This window comes from Heliconius melpomene, chromosome 13 (genome assembly GCF_056956725.1).
Source record: "Heliconius melpomene rosina isolate 202511_hmr_F chromosome 13, ASM5695672v1, whole genome shotgun sequence".
In the NCBI taxonomy this organism is placed as follows: domain Eukaryota; kingdom Metazoa; phylum Arthropoda; class Insecta; order Lepidoptera; family Nymphalidae; genus Heliconius; species Heliconius melpomene.
The window spans coordinates 18,006,597-18,025,983 of NC_140401.1; the positions used below are offsets into that span (position 1 = coordinate 18,006,597).

The 19,387-nt window shown below is 33.3% G+C and overlaps 1 protein-coding gene across 1 annotated transcript; it reads right to left on the reverse strand.

Annotated features, from left to right (window-relative positions):
- LOC146533232 (uncharacterized) lies at positions 1 to 18,393 on the reverse strand. The gene is made up of 6 exons (XM_085196563.1): positions 16,569 to 18,393; positions 9,188 to 9,255; positions 5,973 to 6,131; positions 5,405 to 5,569; positions 1,795 to 1,896; positions 1 to 1,502 (listed from the first exon to the last, which is right to left on the reverse strand). Exons 1-6 carry the CDS (start codon positions 18,310 to 18,312, stop codon positions 1,317 to 1,319), a joined length of 2,424 nt encoding a protein of 807 aa, XP_085052689.1. The 5' UTR covers positions 18,313 to 18,393; the 3' UTR covers positions 1 to 1,316.
- Between the last annotated feature and the right edge of the window lie 994 nt (positions 18,394 to 19,387).

Below are 19,387 nucleotides of genomic sequence, written 5' to 3' on the forward strand. Positions count from 1 at the left end.
CTTTTATAATATTAATGAGTTTCTTATTTATAACAATTACGTGGTTATAATGAGTTTTATCTTACAATGAATTTCAAAACAATACGTGATGTATGTTTTTTTGTATTTTTTCATTAATTTATTTTATTTCAAAGAAAAATAAAAAAATATTTTAAAAGTTATAATGTAAATTCACACAATTAAAAAAACAAAAAAAAAATCTAATAAAATTAAATATTTGAACCCGTACTCCAAACTAGACAAAGGTAATAATGTTGAATTATTCAACAAGCATATTATAAAAATACATTTTAGTCTAAAAAATTATTCGCTCTAAATGGAAATCGAATCCACGGTCTTAGATTAGCAGCGTCATCTATATATAATTTTTTTCCGTTACTAAGTGACCGAGGGAAAAAGCAAAGACAAAACTACTGGATTTGGCATATAGATAGATTAGAGAGAGAGAAATAGAGGGAGTGTAGGGTACTAAAATAGTACCCGAAATTCCTACCGGAACGGGAAAATCGGATTTCCATTTTACTTTGACTTTAGTTCATATTTCTTTGTATTTATAAATATTTACCCGAACTGAGACTTGAATATATTTATGTCGTGATAACCAATATATGAAAAGACAACAACATATTTATAAACTATTAAAAAACATAAGAAAAACAAAAAATACGCTGATAACATTTTCCTCGACTGATATCAGGTATCTCGTCGGTGTGTCGTGTCGTCCCTTTTTCTAAGAAACATGGCTTCTGTTATGGTTTGATCAATGATCCCTTTGTTTTGCGGTTTTTTTTGCCACCATCCTAATTCTAAAGCGACCAGTGACTAATTCTACACATTCAAATTCGATTTTGGGGATTTTTTACATTAAGCATCCATAAAGTTTGTACCCGACTGAAAACAAGTTATTTTGAGTTAATATAGAGTAATTATTTTCACTGAGCAGAAATAGAATTGTCGGCCATCACAATCGGTTACGATACAATTGAGCTACGATGACATGTTTTTTTTTAAATAATTATTTAGCCTCTTTCTTCCTCTTTTTTTAATCCGTCTTCGGTCTGTAATATATAGACCTACATATATATAAAAAGAGTGACCGATCTTCATTGTAAAAACAATTATTACTAACAAACTAATAAATAATTAAAACTAACAATTCTGCTAATTGAATGTAAAAACTACTTAATAACATTGAGAAAATATTTTCATTCAAAAATCTGAGAAAAATATAAAATAGTTTTATATATTTTTAAATTAAAGAAAGAAATATATAAAAAATATGGTAACACTTAAGAAAGAAATCGCCATAAAATAAATTATCCATAGTAAAAGGGTCCATGCTGATAAGCATCAGCTCGTCTGTCAATGATGATGAGGTTTGCGTTCTTAGCTGGTCTGCCGTGGTGGTATACCCACTTCTTCCCTCTATTGTGCCCCTGGGATTTGTGGTGCCCGCCTCCATGCTTGCCGTGAGAGTCTGAGCCTTCGGAGGCCTGGTGACCCTGGAAATTGTATATGTATGCTCATTTGTTAGTATATGATATATTGCACTAGTTTTACTTGTGACTTCACCCGCGTGGTCAAATAGGAGGAAATAAACCCAAAGTTTGCAAATCTGTGCGGAGAAACCGCGCCTCTTGGAAACCGTCCAAGACTTCTTTTGCTTGTCCAAAAAGTGAGGATTCAAATCCCTACGTTTAAATTTTTATAGGTTTTCTAAAAAAGTATGTATCTTTCCTAGTATGGAATTACATTCTATAAACGTTAAAATAGTATTACATGGTTAAAGTTTACCTTATGATGATGGCCGTGCCCCCCCTTAGAGAAGTGTCCTTTGTCACCCTTAGAATGTCCCGCGTGACCGGAATGGAGATCACCCTTCTTGAAGTGCCCGCCCTGCAAGAGTTCAATTTTATCATATTGATATGTAAAGTTATGAAATAATAAAGAAAGTATTCTGTATTATGCAGTGGAATAAAAGATTTGGACTATAAATACTGCAGTTGTGAATGCGATTAACATTTGTGGGATTGAATTATTTTCATATTCTTGCTCTTCTAGTAACAAGATAAAGCGTGAATGGGGTGGCTTAGCACTTGGTTCCCTTTGCCTACCCTCGTATCTGCGGGATACATCGTAAATCAAACAAAATATGTATCTTAGAAAAATGGTGGATTTTTGATCATTGTTATGTATGTAGTTGATTTATCTGTTTACGTGAAGATAAATAGAGTTGTATCAAAATTAACTTCTTGTAGATTTTAAATGTTGGTATGAAATGAAGTGGAAAAAATTGTATTAAATATTTTTTTATGTACAGTCTGTAGGCAGTAGGAAGAGGAGATTAAGACATTTCGAATGTCGATATTACTAGCGTAAACCCTCTGAGTAGGAATCGAACTGACGACCATCGTGTTGTTAAAAAGGAGCGACAAAGTGCGGCGTTGTCCCCCCCCCACTCGTGCAATGTCACTACTCAGATTTAGAAACCGTAAAATTATTAAATTCATTAGATACTCTCTACCTATTCTTACCGTCTATATGCAGGATATAGCGAGAATATGTAACCACTGTCTCCACGTGTACTACCCCACAGGTTCTTCTAATTCAACTATATCACTTTATAATCATATAGCATAATAGCATAAATGAATATTCATAATAACATTCAATATTCTGCATAATATATATATATATATATATATATATATATATATATATATATATGTATATATAATATATATTATATATACATATATATATATATATGTATATATATATATATATGTATATATAATATATAATATATATATATATATGTATATATAATGTTATATATATATATATATATATATATATATATAACATTCAATATTCTGCATAATATATCCATACCTATATTATAAATTCGAAAGTAACTCTGTCTGTCTGTCTGTCTTTTCCGCAATCAGGGCCAAACCGCTAATTTAATTGTGATAAAATACTCATATAGAGATACTTGAGGGTCCCAGGATGAACATAGGATACTTTTTTTTTTCTCATATTTGTAATATTTTCGTTATATACCAATATATTAAAATAATTAATTTGACAAGGAATTTATTCCGCCATGTTAATAACAATCGTCGCTACACGTTGCTAAGCAACGGCTTGCAAAGTTTGCTGTTTTAAGAAAACGTCACCCAAAGTGAGTTTGCTTAATGCATACATGGCGCGCGCCGATATAGATTTGTATACATTAACAAAAATTAGATGATTTCTATAATTTGATATTCATCCTTATGAAAATAAATATAATAGTCACTTTTAGCATTTCATCTAGATTGAAATTATAGTTTACTGTATAACATTCTAATAAATAATTAAGATGTCACTGATTTCAAATGAAAATGACCTAGCCTACGAGTGGTATAGTATGACCGACGCGAACGGGCAGACTTTGATAATTTTGTAAATTTTTATATATTTTCGAATTACTATTATTTTTTATGTAATTATTTACTGCTTATAATTAATTTATCTCAGTTCGGTTATCCATACCGATGTTATACACTTAAAATATCGTAATTTTAATCATTTGGGATTTTATTTAATATTGTTCGCAAAAATTAATAATTATTTAATATAGAAAAATGTTTAGTACGCGCGCACGGCAAACTTTAGGTACTTTTTCTAATATTAAGAATTTCCTTTAGTTACTTTTACTTCTTTTGTTTGTTCATTTCGGTTACTCAGATATTTTTTCTAATGATAAATCTCCACTTTTTATTATTTTTTAACTTATTTTAATTATTTAGGCTTATATTTTCGCGGGCGTAGCCGCGTCCGGGCCCACTAGTATATATATATATATATATATATATATATATATATATATATATATATATATATATATATATATATATATATATTCAATGGACTTTAATAAAAGGCAAGAATTATGAATAATTTAATTAAAGTTTTACAAACAAGGTTGTATTTATTCTCCGGCACTACACTATCTATAAACAGATAGAAATTTTGTTTCAAAGTTTATTGGAAATTTATAAATGCACAATGCATTCTAATACAAAATTAAGAGACATACAGAAATACAAAAATTTCACATATATATATATATATTTTTCTTATATAAACTAATAAATTAAAATTATTGATATGTAGTATTTTTTCATTTTATGGCGTATGGACACAAACGTGCGACTGTCACGACGCGCGCGACGGTTGTGGGTTCGATTCCAACTCGGAGGAATGAATGAGCTGGATACAGTGTGAACCTAATAAAATCTAAAGAAATTAAGTAAAATTTTGCAAATCATTTAAATTTCGCTAGAGACTGTAGTCTCTGTTGGGTCGGACGTGATTGACATTTTGTTTTTTTGTATTTTTTTGTGTCAGTACACTGACATAGTACGTGCCTTATTGTAGTCTACTCGAGCATTACCATTACAAGATATCTACTATTTGGTAATTATGATCTAAATAAACATTTTTGAGGAAGTTAGTGTCTAGTGCTTACTATAGACTGGTTTGGTTAAGCAATGCAACACGGTTGTATAACTATTTGAATTTCCACATGTGGGTATATATTATTTTTAAAGTGATCATAAAAAAATAATTTTATTAAATTAGGCCATCGCGGCGTATGGACAAAAGCGTGTGATTATAAACGCGACAGTTGTGGACTCGATGCCCACTTGGGGGAATAAAATATTTAATATTTTTTTTATTTCCGCGCTCTGGCAACGAGGTAAAGCGCGGAATTGTTCCGTCTCCCAACTACATAAGATAGAGAATGGAAGTGTCTTAACAGCAGGTCAGTGGTGCCTTCTGCCTTTCTGCAAGTGAAGTCATTTTGTATATCCAATATTTTTTGCTTCACGCTGTTTCTGCATATAGCTGGGAATACAAGAGTTGCTAAAGCATTTCAATTCATACGAATTCATTTCATTTTATACGAAACGAATAATTGCCTTAATTTTTTTTATTTGCGCACATCCTTTGCTAAGTACAGAGGCAACTATAAAAAGTCACTCTCTCAATCTATTTGTTGACTATTTTAAAGAAATTGCGTCAACTTATCATCATATTTCATAATAAAAACTAGATTACAAAGGACCGGCCTCAATAATAATAATAATCTAATAATCGCACACAAACTTACCTTGTATATACTCGTACGTACGTACATTTAGGTGAAACTGAGAACATAAATTTAAACTTTCCTTTTGTTGAAGTCGGTTAAAATAACAGTATTGGTATCTTCTAAGAAAATTAGTTAAGCCAAACGTGAGATATTCGTGCAAGCATACATACTCGTACATATGTTCTTGTTGTTCATATATTATACAGGTACTGACAAACTCCTTGTTTTAAAGTCGGTTAAAAAGATATTTTGACTTACCGAAGAGTGATCCTTCTCACTATGATAGCCTCCGTCGTTTTCTTCCTCATCTGAATCTCCTTCTTCCTCGAAGAACTCTACCTTTTTTTCGTACTCCTCTTTCTTGTGTATATCGTGGCTGCCTTTAGTGCTGTGCCCTTTCGAATGCTTGCCTGATTCTTCATACTTTTTTATAAAAAATAAATATATAAATTTTGTAACTGTGTTACGTAGTTATATTTTAAATGAAAAATAAACTAGTCGTTTTCATATTCATTTAAGTTACATATCAAATTTACTAAATGTACTTAAACATCGTATAGTAAATAATTTAAAAAAATATTACTGTAAAAGTTTTATGTTATTTTATTTATCCTATTGTAAATCAAACATTTATTTTAAAAAAACCTGTAATTAATATTTACTTATCTGTCTGTTTATGATTTCAAAGTTCCTAGATTTATAATAGAATATTTTTTTAAAGAAACTTTTACTTTAAAATATTTTTTTAGTAATTAAAAAGAAATACTGACAATCATATTTAAGCGTTATTTTTCTATACGAGTAAAATGAAAAGAAAAATTCTTACCTTGGCGTGTTTTTTCCCATGCTCCTCATGGTGGTGGGAGCCGTAGTGGTTATCTTGTTCGTGGTGGTGCTTGTCGACGCCGCCGTGGTCGTCGTACTTGTCCAAATGATCCTCTTTATCATGGTGACCTTTGTTCGTCTTTATGTCTTTGTGAACACCCTGTGGTATTGAAAATGAAAAAGAATATTAACATATTCTTCTTTTGTGTGATTAATAACAATAAGATTCAAATTCAACAACAAAATGCTTGGCGTTGAGGAATGTAATCTCCTTCTCTTGTACTGTTCCCCATTTTTGCTAAAAAAATCTTATGGAACCCTATAAAGCATATTTTAACCAGCAAATTATAAAGACTAGAACAAGAGGAATAAGAGAAGATAGCCGGGCCTTGTTCGAGTTCAGTGCGCGTTGTTCCGCGCTAATTAAATCCACGGTGAATATAATTGACTTGTTAACTCTCTGCATAGACACTACTATGAGTTATTTTAGTATATTTAATTTAACTGCACGTTCTCTCCTGTATGGGTAGGCAGATGAAATTTAATATAAGACACTCAGTTCTCCGCTTTCTCCTGGAATTCGAAGCACATTCTGATATATCATGACGGGGAAATATAATTTCGGAGGCCTATAAAAAATTAAAATAAAATAAGATTCTTAATTAATTTGTTCGCTCTGGTAACAAGACAAAGATGGCGTTGAGTTTTTAATATGCGAGATATGGCGTGTGGCTAGAAAAATACATTTCAAAATAAATTTCATGTTTTGTACACTAGTAATAATATCAAGTGTATTAAATATTCACCTATTTGTCCAAAATGAAGACATATAAAAAATTAAATTAGTGTTTTATAAATTCAATACTAGCTGTTTCCTTTCATTTCGTAACTCCTTTTTAACCAAAAAAAGTAAATAAATTTTATCTTTAAAAGCGAGCTACCAGTGAGTACCAATAGTAACCAAAGAATCTTCACAGCTAACTTATAAAACTATTTTAAACAAATTAAAGCGAGTCTGGTCTCAAAGTGAGGGATCGATGAAACGGTTACGATAACCCGATTATCTATTATAAGGCTTAATTTTAAATATATTCTTACTATCAATACTAATATTTATTTTATAAATGCGAAAGTCACTGCCTGTCTGTCTGTTGAAATTTTTATAGAGATGCCAGAGGGTCGTGGGATGAACAAATTTTTTCTCCCATTTTACTTAAGTTTTTCTATGAATTTCATTGTTTTACGGAAAGCCGAAAATGGGCTTCGTGACATGGCATGCGTTGGCTCAACTTTATGGGACACATAAAAAACAATGTTCTACAAAAACATTGAGTTTTAAAAAAAATATAAAAAAGTCCTCGAAATTTTTAGACATAACCATATACCATGTATATGTTTATGTCTGAAAATTTAAATTTATCGTGTTATGAGCAATAAGTATTTTCTCCAAGTTGGTAATAATCCTTATCAAAACAAATATAATAGTCACCTTTGGCATTTTTCTAGATTGAATTTGTACTTAATAGTACCTAGGATAGGTCCTAGGTACTATTAAGTACAGTCCAGTGATGTAGGCATCACTGGAATAAATCGCGGTATAAGAGCCAGATGAACGTATCTACATTTTCAAAATTTTAGGAATTTCTTGTTAGGTAATAGTGAGGTATGTATTTTGTTTTGTTTATTTTAAATATTTTTTTGAAACTATAATTTATAATATAACAAATAAGCTAAAGCGAGAGATGCCGCGGGCAGGTCGCTAGTAATAATGTAACAACAGCACTAGGTTGCCTGTGATCACACTGCTGTACACCAGATACAGTCTTATTATGAGAAGACTTTGCTAAGAATATTTGTAAACAATATAGCATTTAATGAAATGATTTATATAAATATTATTATTTTCCAAACTAAAGAATGAACAATGAACGATATGTATGTTATTAAATATTTCAATTACGTTCCTATAATAGAGGCCCCGGTGTCGCGGTGCTGTGCCTCTGACTTTTGTCTGTAATCTTGGTTATGAGTTCAATTTCCAGTCAAGAGAACTGGGATTTCATTTCCTCACTCAGCGTTAATTTCTGCCACTACACACAAACACTGTTTCGAAAATTCAACGGAAACACCTTGTGTTTTTAATAATTAAATCTTTTGTAGAATAATATTATAACACTGTTTAAAACACAATAATGGAACAGACAGCATTTTAAAAGCATCCTTTGTAACTATGACGTTAAGTAATAAAATGAAAATAGTTGAATTAAAATTATTTAGTCTTTGTGGTTATAACCACATGTTATAACATGAAATTTAAAGTATTTTTGTATTATCAATGTTTTAGGAGAGGACCTTGTAGGGCGGCAACGTATCTTACCCTAAACGCGACCGTCGTGAATTCGATTCTCAATCGGATCAATGAATAATCTTCGATCTGGTACGAACAGCACTTGCGACGTTGAATTCAAAACGCAATATATGGAAAATTTTGAGTTTAGTTTTTTAACTCTAGGTTTTCTATGTCTACTCTGCTATATGCTAGATAAGGGTCGGAGAAAAAAATACTTTTCGTTATCTAGAAGTATAATTAACATCATTTGATAATTACGTCGCGCTATGTCTTGTTACCAGAGCAAGGAAATGAAAATATATAATATTAGTTCCCCCAGGTGGGAATCAAACCCTCAACCGACGTTGTTGCACTATGCTACGACAGCCTGGGCACGATGTACGTGCGTACCTGATTAGGTAGCTATATTGTGTTTGAAATAGGGGATTCCCTATTTCAAACACAATATAGAAATCGGTTGCGTATAAAATATTTGTAAAATCAAACTGCATTCATATTCGATGCAATCACAATCCATTGAGTGTTTGTTTGGAGCTAACAGTCAATACCGCGATATTAGATGTCGATTCATACTTTTATGAACTAAAAATACATAAATGTATTTTCAACTGTATTTTTTATTTTCATTAGATACGTATAATATTAACTTAAGTTGTACTGTAAAATTGTAAGCTCGGTGGTTGTGAGATTCATTCCCGGTTGGGGGGAATTAATTATTTCCATTTGTACAGTCTTGCAAGACGTATAGCATTGAATGCCGTATCAACACTGAACCCCTCCAAACATTTACGTACAAGTATACGTTTTAATATTAGTATGTTTCATAATTACATCAATAATTTCCTAGACAGCTGTCAAAGTCTCACCTCGTATGCCTTCTTTCCGTGTTCCTCGCGTATTTCATCGTATTCAGCATGGTGTTCCTTGCTACCACCTAGAGAACACAAATAATATAATTAAACAATTCTATAAACGTGGCTGTAGAAATAGGAGGGGCCGGGTGGTCCGTGTCCATCCCAGAATGGCCTTGTGCTAACCCCAGAAATTTTACTAACATAAAAATTTTTTTTAGCTTCACGCCGTATCCCGCACACAGCAGGGTAGGCAGAGGGAACCTAGTGCTAAGATACTCCGTTCCCCATTTTCCACCGAATTCTGCAGGCATTGCATGTTGAGTAGCGGTACTCAACGTCGCTCTTTGTATAGATACCAGAGCGAAGAAATGAAAATATAAACGTAAATAAATATTTCATTTCCTCGAGGGTGGAAATGAAATACTTAGTAATGGAAATCCCCACTCGAATGGGAATCGGACTCCCAACTGTCTGTTTACTGTCAAATGCTGCCCCGATGCACCACGGCGACATTTCTATATAAACAAATGCTTTTTTTTTTAAAAGTTTCTCAGTATAAAGAAAGACAATAATTTCGAAGATAAATCTACTATCCGAGATAAATAACTGACGGTTTCTGTTAGAGTATTAAACAATAAAGGGATTGGATACAATTGACAGCGTTTGTAGCAGACATTGAATGACTTATCTCGCTCGTGAAGAGCTCAAAGCTTAGGTAATTGTATGGATTTACTATATATTACTATATTTTCTTATAATAGTGAATTGAAAGTTATTGTTATCAGTAAAAAGGTATAGAAATTAATAATGGTAAGTACCATTAAACTCAAGGTATTTGGAGTGAAAATCGAACTCACAACCGAACGATGTCCCATTACACCGCGACGACGCGACGGTCTAAATATAGATATATAAACAAATCTAAAAAAATAAAAATATGTATATACATAAAAAAATAAGCATCTAAGATATATTTCTAAAGCTGGATATTTGATATTTATTTCAAATAGACATATAAATTCCAGATCTTGAGTTTAATGGTATTTACAAAAGGACGCACAGACAGATAAACAACAAAGTGATCCTATAAGAGTTCTATATTTTTAAAGTAGCCTAAAAAATATAAAAAGTTCTTAAAATATCTTTTGAAATTTATTTATTGAAGCATCCAAATACCTTAACTTTCTATTGTCATACTTTCTGCCATTATCTCCAGCAGATTACGAGTTATGCAACGGCGCAGCTAAAATTAATTTTGAATGGTAACAAGACTTGTAATACTTGAATACTTAGTTTCACCCTGTATTCTGCATTCATAGGGTAGCCAGAGAGAACCTAACCTAAATATTCGAGAAATTGCATGTTGAATGGCGGTAGTTAACGCCGCAATTATTCTTACTAGAGCTTACTTACTAGAGTTCGAGGCATCCTCTGACTGTAGACACGACGATTCGAGTCCCACTCAAAGGGATAATTATATATATTTAATTATTTATTTTAACTTCATACCATATCCCGCATATAGCAGGGTCGGCAGAGGGAACCTAGTGTTAAAACACTTCCGTTCCTGCCTCTCCCTCCTGTTTATTTTCATTTATATTCGTTTATTCAACAATTTATTTCCGTTTATATTTAATGGATTAAAAATTCCCTCTATATGGGGAATACAACGCAAGCAACAAGCTATTTATTTTTTATTTATAAACATTTTTACGAAATTACTCAACCGTAGCTTGTTGTTATATTTGTAGTTAGAACCCCATAACATCAGTCACGATGACTCTTGACGATCAATGATCATATTTAAAAATACCAATAATTTGGTATTTTTAAATATGATCATCATTAATTGTAGCTATTAAGCTACAACCCGAAACTAATATTTTTCATAATAATAATACAAAGAAAAAATATTTCATATCTTTACAAATTTTGACTTATTATTGTGTTGCACAAAATTGGATGCGGTTTCAACAGTTACATTGCTTGAAGTCTAGCCCAAACTACGCAATATCTAGGCAGCTAAAAGTCGAGTTATCTATATTTAATACAGGGTGAGTCATATTGAACTTTCCGGTTTTGGAAGGACGTTGCACGAAGAAGGGAAGGAGTAGAAGGGTGGGGATGGTGTCATTAGACGCGCCATGACATGCAGTTTTAGTGTGAGCAATGGCTTGGTCGGGACAACATCGTGCGTTCGTAGTTGAAGAGTTTATTAAAAATGGCGGCTCCGTGATCACAACACAGCGTGCGTTCCGTTTACATTTTGCTATTGGTCGACGTGATCCCATTCCCACTGGACCAACAATCAGAAATTGGGTATCAAATTTTAGAGCAACATCATCAGCATTAAAAACAAGACCACAAGGCCGAATTAGGACGTCAACGTCAGCGGAAAACGTGGATAGAGTGCGGGCTTCAATTCAACAATCCCCTCGGCGTTCTGTTCGGAAACATGCCGCTTCACTAGGATTATCTTTCAGTAGTGTCCGCAGAATACTGCATAGAGACCTTAAATTTCACCCATACAAGATTCAGGTAGTGCAAGAATTAACAGTTAGAGACTTAGACACACGAACAAATTTATGCCGCGACATTCAGCAGATCCCCCGCACTGCTGTTTTGATCTTCAGTGATGAGGCACATTTTCACCTCGCCGGAACTGTCAACAAACAGAATTTTCGATACTGGGCTGAGAATAACCCACGAAACCTACACGAACGACCACTTCACAGCCCTCGAGTGACAGTGTGGTGCGCTATTGCAGAGTTTGGTGTGTGGGGTCCCTATTTTTTTGAAGAAGATGGTCAAGTCGTCACAGTTACCTCTGCTCGGTATTGCGACATGCTTGAAACTTTTCTGAAACCGAAATTGGAGGAATTAACGCAGAATCATGACAACGATAACATCTGGTTCCAACAAGATGGTGCTACAGCCCATACATCCAGGCGTTCAATGGAAATCCTGCGACAAATGTTTCCCGGTCATCTCATTTCTTTGCGAGGTGACGTTGGGTGGCCGCCGAGATCACCTGATTTAACCCCCTGCGATTTCTTTCTCTGGGGTTACCTGAAGGAAAAGGTGTACACGCATCGTCCCCGAACCATCGATGAACTGAAGGCTGCAATCACGGAAGAAATCAATGCTATTCCGCTGAATATGACTCGACGAGTAATGGACAACTTCCGGGAAAGGCTTCAGCAGTGTGTGGTCAATGGAGGTAGACATTTACAGGATATCATTTTTAAAACCAACTAAATTAAAACTGCATGTTATGTGCTTTCAAACAATAAAATAATTTTTACTGCATGTCGCTTTGTTTTTAATACACACCTTATTGAAATCGGAAAGTTCAATATGACTCACCCTGTATTAGGAAGATAAAGAGCTTGTTCGATTGGATCTCAAGAACTACTAATTTAAATAGAAAAATATTAGATATTCCATTTATCGAGGAAGGCTATTTGGCTATATTGCAGCAAGTCAATTGTTCCGATGTGACCCACTGCTACATCTCCACAACTCTTAGACCTGTATTTATAAAGTCTTATTTAATAAAATCCCATACTAAAATCGCTTTTAAGATCGATCTCAGATCTGAGAGCGGCTCGTAAATACTACTGTGGGCTTTAATTATTTCCATTTGATCATGGGGATGAAGCCTTCGAATAGATTCTTATAGCTTCCCACTGTATCCCGCTCAGAGCAAGAGAGGCAAAGAGGCACTCCATTCCTTACTTTCAGTCCAACTTTTGCCTTCTCATCAGCTATAGCGAGGAAGCAAAATAAATCTTTCCACCGAGTGAGAATCGAACCTACAATCACAGGTTACACTCCGTTCTTAAGCAAATCAATATAATTAATATTAAGGATTACTTTAAATATAATAGATGTCGAAACAATAATTGGCTAACATAGAAGGTCACTTTTAATTATATTCATCTACACTTCTTATTGTAATCGCGAAAATTCTAAGCAATATTTGTCTATTTATTTAGAAACCTATTGTAACTAATCGTGGTCTGTACAGCCGTTCAGTTTTTTATCATACAATAAAATGCTTTGCGAATCAATTTTGTTGGCAAAGTAGAGCATCTTGTAGTTGCTGAGTGTTGGGGTCAGCTTACACAATGTATGGTATAGGTAGTAGATTCATTTTTAGATAGTTTGCGAAGAAAAATATTATTAAAACAAATGATAAGGTGATCGTAGTTTCAAAATTAGATTTTTTTGTTTTACGCTGTATCTTGCTCATAGCAGGGTAGAGGTAGAGGGAACCCGGGAAGTGTTGAGACCCTCCGTTCCCATTAAGACACTTCCGTTTTCCATTTTCCACTGAATATAGGCATTGCTTGTTAAGTGGCGCCAACTCAACGCCGCGGTTTGCCCGTTACCAGAGCACGGAAACCAAAACACACGAACCACATTTTGACTTTCTAAGTCGAGTAATTCCGCCTGTGCATTGCCAATAATAGTCCAGATTTACTTATCGTTTTTTATAAACGTACCAAATCAATTTTTACGTAATGTATCTTATAATAATGGATTTAATTTAATTCTAGATTCAAGAAAAAAATTGTCTATACAATTTGTTTATACTTTTCTTTCATTGTAAATTAGCATTTCATTTATACAATGAGCGTGTCACGGTTGATTCCTCCCGGCACCTGTTGATTGAATTCGACCTCAAAAATGAATTCGGAGAGCTAATGAAATTTTGTGTCTATTTCCTTTTTCTTTTCAGCTAGTGTCAAGACACTCCGTTCTTCATTTTCCGCACAAATTAGAAACTTTACGTGTTGAGAAGCGGAACTCAAAGCCGCGCTTTGCCTCGTCACCAGCGCGAAGAAATCAAAATATGAAATATTGAGAGACTGAATTAGAAAAGGAATGTCTCTACAGTGTCACACATTCCCCGGCCTAACCTGCTATGTGCGGGATACGTGAAGATAAAAAATACAGCTTAGGTAAACTAGTCACCATTTACACGAATTGTTTAAAAATTTCTTTTTCGCCAGAAAATTGTCTATAAGACATTCATATGAAAAAGTATTCTTTTTTATCTAAAGAAAGTTTAGTTTTATATTAAGAATCTTAAACATTTTAAAAACGAATGCTTAATTTTCCATATATTTAGATAAAATATCTTTTAAAATATTGTGTATACTGTAATATAACCGTCGTATTATCATAAATTACATTCACTTTGTGCCCGCTGCAATTTTTGAAGCTAAAAGCTTGATATCATAATATATTATTAAATAGAATTTTTAAAAAAAGCTTTATGAATATAATTTGTCAAAGCTTAATATTAACTTATACTTATATGTTAGGTGGAGGCTGATAGAGGGAATATTTCTATTTTAGTTCGCTAAACGAATAGGTCAAGGTTGAAATATGTATTTCATCTAATTCAAATGCATAATTCAATAATTGTTCAATAGTTGTATTTGTAAATCAAGTACAGCTATTGAACAAGTTTGGGGACCTGGGAACCTAGCGTTAAGACACTCCATCCCCCTTGATACATTTCTGTTTCCCATTCTCTGCCGAACTCAACCACTGCCCTTTACATGTACCCCATTTTTCACGCATTTTTGGCTAAGACATACACACATACCACACACACCGCATGAATTATTTTCATTTTCTCCATTTGATAACGAGACAAAGCAATGTTGCCTTCTGTCACACATCACGTGGTTTTGAACACGGGCGGTGCATGAGGAACAAAGTGTCTTAACACTACATTTAAAAAAATAGTAATAATAATAAAAAAATGACATATTGCTCGATGGACAGACAAACCCTTTCCTGTAGCCTTTTCTTGAATAAAACAGGAAAGTTATTAGGTATATAATTATTTCATCTTTTAACTTTAATTTGAGTCTATCATCATCCATCAGCTTTTTTCTCTACAGGCAAGAAATATTATAAAAAAAACATAAAAATATAAAATACAAACAAATTTTATATGGCAACATCTGTTATTGAAGCATATAAGCGATGGTATTCTAACGATACAACGACCGAACCGTCGGTCGTTAGATCAATTATTTATTTGGGTGTCATGTACATTCCTAATCTAACTTGGTTCCACCATGTTTATACAGGTATTTCGATACGCAGTCAGAAATAGAATATTTTGGTCAATATTTAAATGAATACTCGTATATGGATATGACAGTTACCTTTGCTGGTGTGAAGATTTCTTATAATTTGCCAACTAAAAATATGCATACGTAATAGATATATAACACTAGCGGACCCGGACGCGGCTACGCCTGCTTGAAATATAAGAATACAATTTCTGTAGAAATATAATTTCAATCTAGATGAAATGCTAAAAGTGACTATTATATTTATTTTCACAAGGATGAATATCAAAATGACGCGGTAACGAACGCGGTCGCGTAGCGACGACGGTTGTTATTAACATGGCAGAATAAATTGCATGTCAAATTAGAAAGTATTTTAATTTATTAGTATATACGTGTAATGTAATATTATATAGCCTATAGCACTTCTGAAGAATGCAGCTTTCATCCAAAACAAAAACAAAGTACATCGATCCAGTAGATCCAGAGATCTTAGCGTTCAAACAAACAAACAAACAAACAAACTCTTCCGCTTTATTATATTAGTATAGATATTATGAATTCAATGTTACCTCGATTAAATATAAGTATATATGAACCTTGTGGATATTTTTTTATAGAAACTATGAGAACATATACAAGTAGGTATGTTAATGGCAAAATGTCTGCCAGTACGCTATAGTTTTTACCACCTAGTACATCTCTAAATCTCTAATAAGCGATTGAGGAGAGTGGAGGATGGAGTAGCTCAGCGTTATGTAATGTCAACCTTGTCAAATGTGGAAGCAGCAATAAAGTAGCATTTCCACATTTTTATCAGGAGGAGAGGTAAAGACACACTTACCGCCTTATTTTCTACTCATTAATTGTTGAATGGCGGATTCCAAAGATGCATTTTATCATTCTAAGGCAAGGAAAAATAACAAAATAAATAAAATAATTCCCTGAAATGGATATAGAACCCACAAGCTCTGTTTCAGTTAAACGCTCTCCCACTTCACTACATAAATATCTTTATTTAGACAAATATTATCTCATCATTTTTATAGAATACAATATACTCATTGTGTCTCAGTGGCATGTTATGTAAACATAAATTGCTTATTTAATTTCATAACACTATTTACACTACGACCGCTGTTATTTTTAAATTTTTGTTTAGTGTTTTAGTAAGAGACTAGTTTGCGCCCGAAACTTTGTTTGCGTGAAATTTATGACGCGTTATTAAAGAGTTCATCATTTGATTTATTATAGAAAAATCTGATTGAAATGATTAATTAATTGGTTAAACTAACCTGTTTCCCGGTGAAAGTCTTCATTTTTTTTCTTTTCCTTCTTTTGAATAGAAGCTTGAGCGGAATCACTTGTACTGGATGCTGTGACATCTGGAACCTGGACATCGCCTGTTGCAGTATTCGATGCTGATGAAAAAGCATCTGATGGACTAGTCAGAGATATACCTGCCCCTGTTGTTTCTGCCCCTGATATTCCTGTCCCTGATATTCCTGTCCCTGATGGGGCTGTTTCTGATGAGCCACTCCCAGTTGGACTGACTTCTAAAGAATCAGAACTTACTTTAATCTCTGATACAGAACTGGTCTCTTGGCTAGAATCAGCTGTAGTATCAGGTATGGGAGTAGTCTTAATCTTGAACTTGCGTTTGTTTTGACGTTTTTTGGCATAAAACAATGTAGGTTCACCTTCTTTCGAATTTTCAGCGGGGACGAGCGATATTCTCACATTGTCTTCGTCGGGTGATGAATATCTTGAAGAGAACCTTTGAAGAGGATCTGCTTTATTTTTACTTATTTTTGCAGTCGTAGTATCGTATTCTTCATCATTAACTGTGTATAAATTGGGGTTTCTAAATACAGAAAGCTTTCCAGTGGCTACAGTTGTGCCAGTTGTTTTTCTAGGAGTTGTTTTAATATGTTTTCTTGGAGGCGTTGGTGTCGTGGTTGTTGTGGTAGTTAAAGATTTGTATGGCCGACTGTCATATTTATTTCTATAAACAGGTCCTTCATCTTCCTCTGAGGAATCTTCGTCAGTTATTTTCTTCCATTTAGATCCAGTATGAGCATATTTATCATAATCGTCATCTCTTTTATTACCTGTTCTTTCTAATTCTCTTTCCAAATCGTCTTTAAATATTTCTTCTTCTTTTACTTTTTCTGATATACTCTGTTGTTCCTTTGCATGCCTTTGTTTAAGTTCGTCGACACTGTTAAGTATTTTTGCTTTTTTCGCCTCATTTCTGCGTTGTTCTTCAGTTTTTGCCGCCTCTTCTTTTTTTTTTTCTACACTATCTTCATCATCATCACTTTCTTCTTTTTCCGTTTCATCGCCCTTAGATTCTTTATTTGTTTTGTTTGTTTTTTGTTTTTCTATACTCTCACTTTCCGTTCCTTCATCGCTTTCTTCAGCATTATCTTTTTCGATGTCTTTTTTATTATCTCCATTATTTACATTCTTTGAATCATCTTCTGTTATATCCTCTTGATTATCATCATTTGATATTGGATTTTCTGAATTATCCTTATCATCCGTAGGTTTCTTTTCTGATTGTTCATCTTTACGTTTATGTTTTTGTCTATTTGGCTGTCGTCCATTTAATGCTCTTAGTATAGGATTATTGTTTGGTTTTGTAATAATGTTTACAATACCGTCTATATCTGATAATTTAGATGGATTAATAGCCTTCTTATGATCAACAGTTTTAGCCGGTCTGCTTAAATTGGACCATTCCTTTTTTTCGTAGTAATCACCACTGTCTCCTTGACTTTTATCATAATAATCATCTCCTTCTGAGTCGATTGCTTTCAAAACGAAATGCGCAGGTAACGCTAACCTTTTTTTGGGTTTTGGCTTATTAACATCTATAAACTCACCCAATTCATCCCCATGTTTATTTTTAAACGGCACCCAGTTCGGAAAAAAGCTATTATCAATCTCACGTTTAGTCACAATCTGTTTACCTTTCACACTCGACGCGTCGCAGTTAGACACGACAAATAATAAAATCCAGATGAAAAACGACATTTTGATGTGAGAAAATTCTCATAATATCATAACTCAGAATGATGTTTTCAAACGCGCCCGGTCACGGTCGATGGTGACGGCGTCGCGGCACTGACTGTCGGCAATGCTTCGCCCGCTATTATTTATATAAACTGTTTTTTTAAACGATTCTCTTCGGTCCAAACAACTGATAGAATGGAGTAGCTATTGCAATACTAGCAACCGTCTTTTGTACACAAATCATCTAACGTTCTCGCTAATAATTATTTTTCAACACTCTACCGTTAACTTTTTCTTTTATCATAAATTATAAATCAATTTTTCGCCCGCTTATTAAGAAGATGAAATCATTTAATTTAATAGTTTAAAAAAAGAAATTAAAATTATCCCATTAAGTTTTTGTTTACAAAAAAAAAACAAGAACCTTTTATAAAAACGGTGACAAAAACTAAAATTAGGTAATCCATTCCATAGAGCCTTCTTCTATGGCTATTCATCTCTGTGAACTCTGTTTTGATGATTAAAGATTACTTATTGTCAAATAATTGCTGTTCATTAGAAATCAAACAATCCAAGGTTTAAGAAACTATTAAATTCGTGACATCTTTTTTGTATTCACAATTAAATAAAAGTAAATATAATAAGAAGATTTTTAATGACTTTTTAGATTTCTAAGACAAGGTTCAACGAGATTTAGAACTTGAAGTGTACCAAGAGTTGGTAGATACCTTAGTTTAGTTAGCATGTTTTGTCAGCTACGTGTGTAGTATTATTGCTGTGATGGAGGAAACAGATTTTTTAAAATAATAAATTACTCTTTTTAATCCGAGTCCGGGTCTATCAACTATCAGTTGTTGCATCCATGCGTGAAACATAGCTTACATAATCTATCTTCGTAGTAATATATAGAGCAATAGAGGACCAGGCGGGTTTTCAGACATGGTAAAATCGCGGTATGTATGTATTACGTCGCTTCTCAAAATATCTGTTCAAATACACGTTATAAGGTGTTTGACTATGTAATAAGTATTTAGAAACTCCGTTTCCCACTGTTTGCCCAGTTCCCGAGATGAAGATGAGATATGAAGCTTTGTTC

What these genes read in the sequence shown, in the direction of transcription:
- LOC146533232 (XM_085196563.1), bottom strand. Translation starts at nt 18,312, where the DNA reads ATGTCGTTTTTCATCTGGATTTTATTATTTGTCGTGTCTAACTGCGAC. An exon ending in ATGGGAAAAAACACGCCAAG is followed by an intron (nt 5,570 to 5,972) that starts GTAAGAATTTTT and finishes TTTATAAAAAAG; the next exon opens with TATGAAGAATCAGGCAAGCA. An exon ending in GGCACGGCCATCATCATAAG is followed by an intron (nt 1,503 to 1,794) that starts GTAAACTTTAAC and finishes TACAATTTCCAG; the next exon opens with GGTCACCAGGCCTCCGAAGG.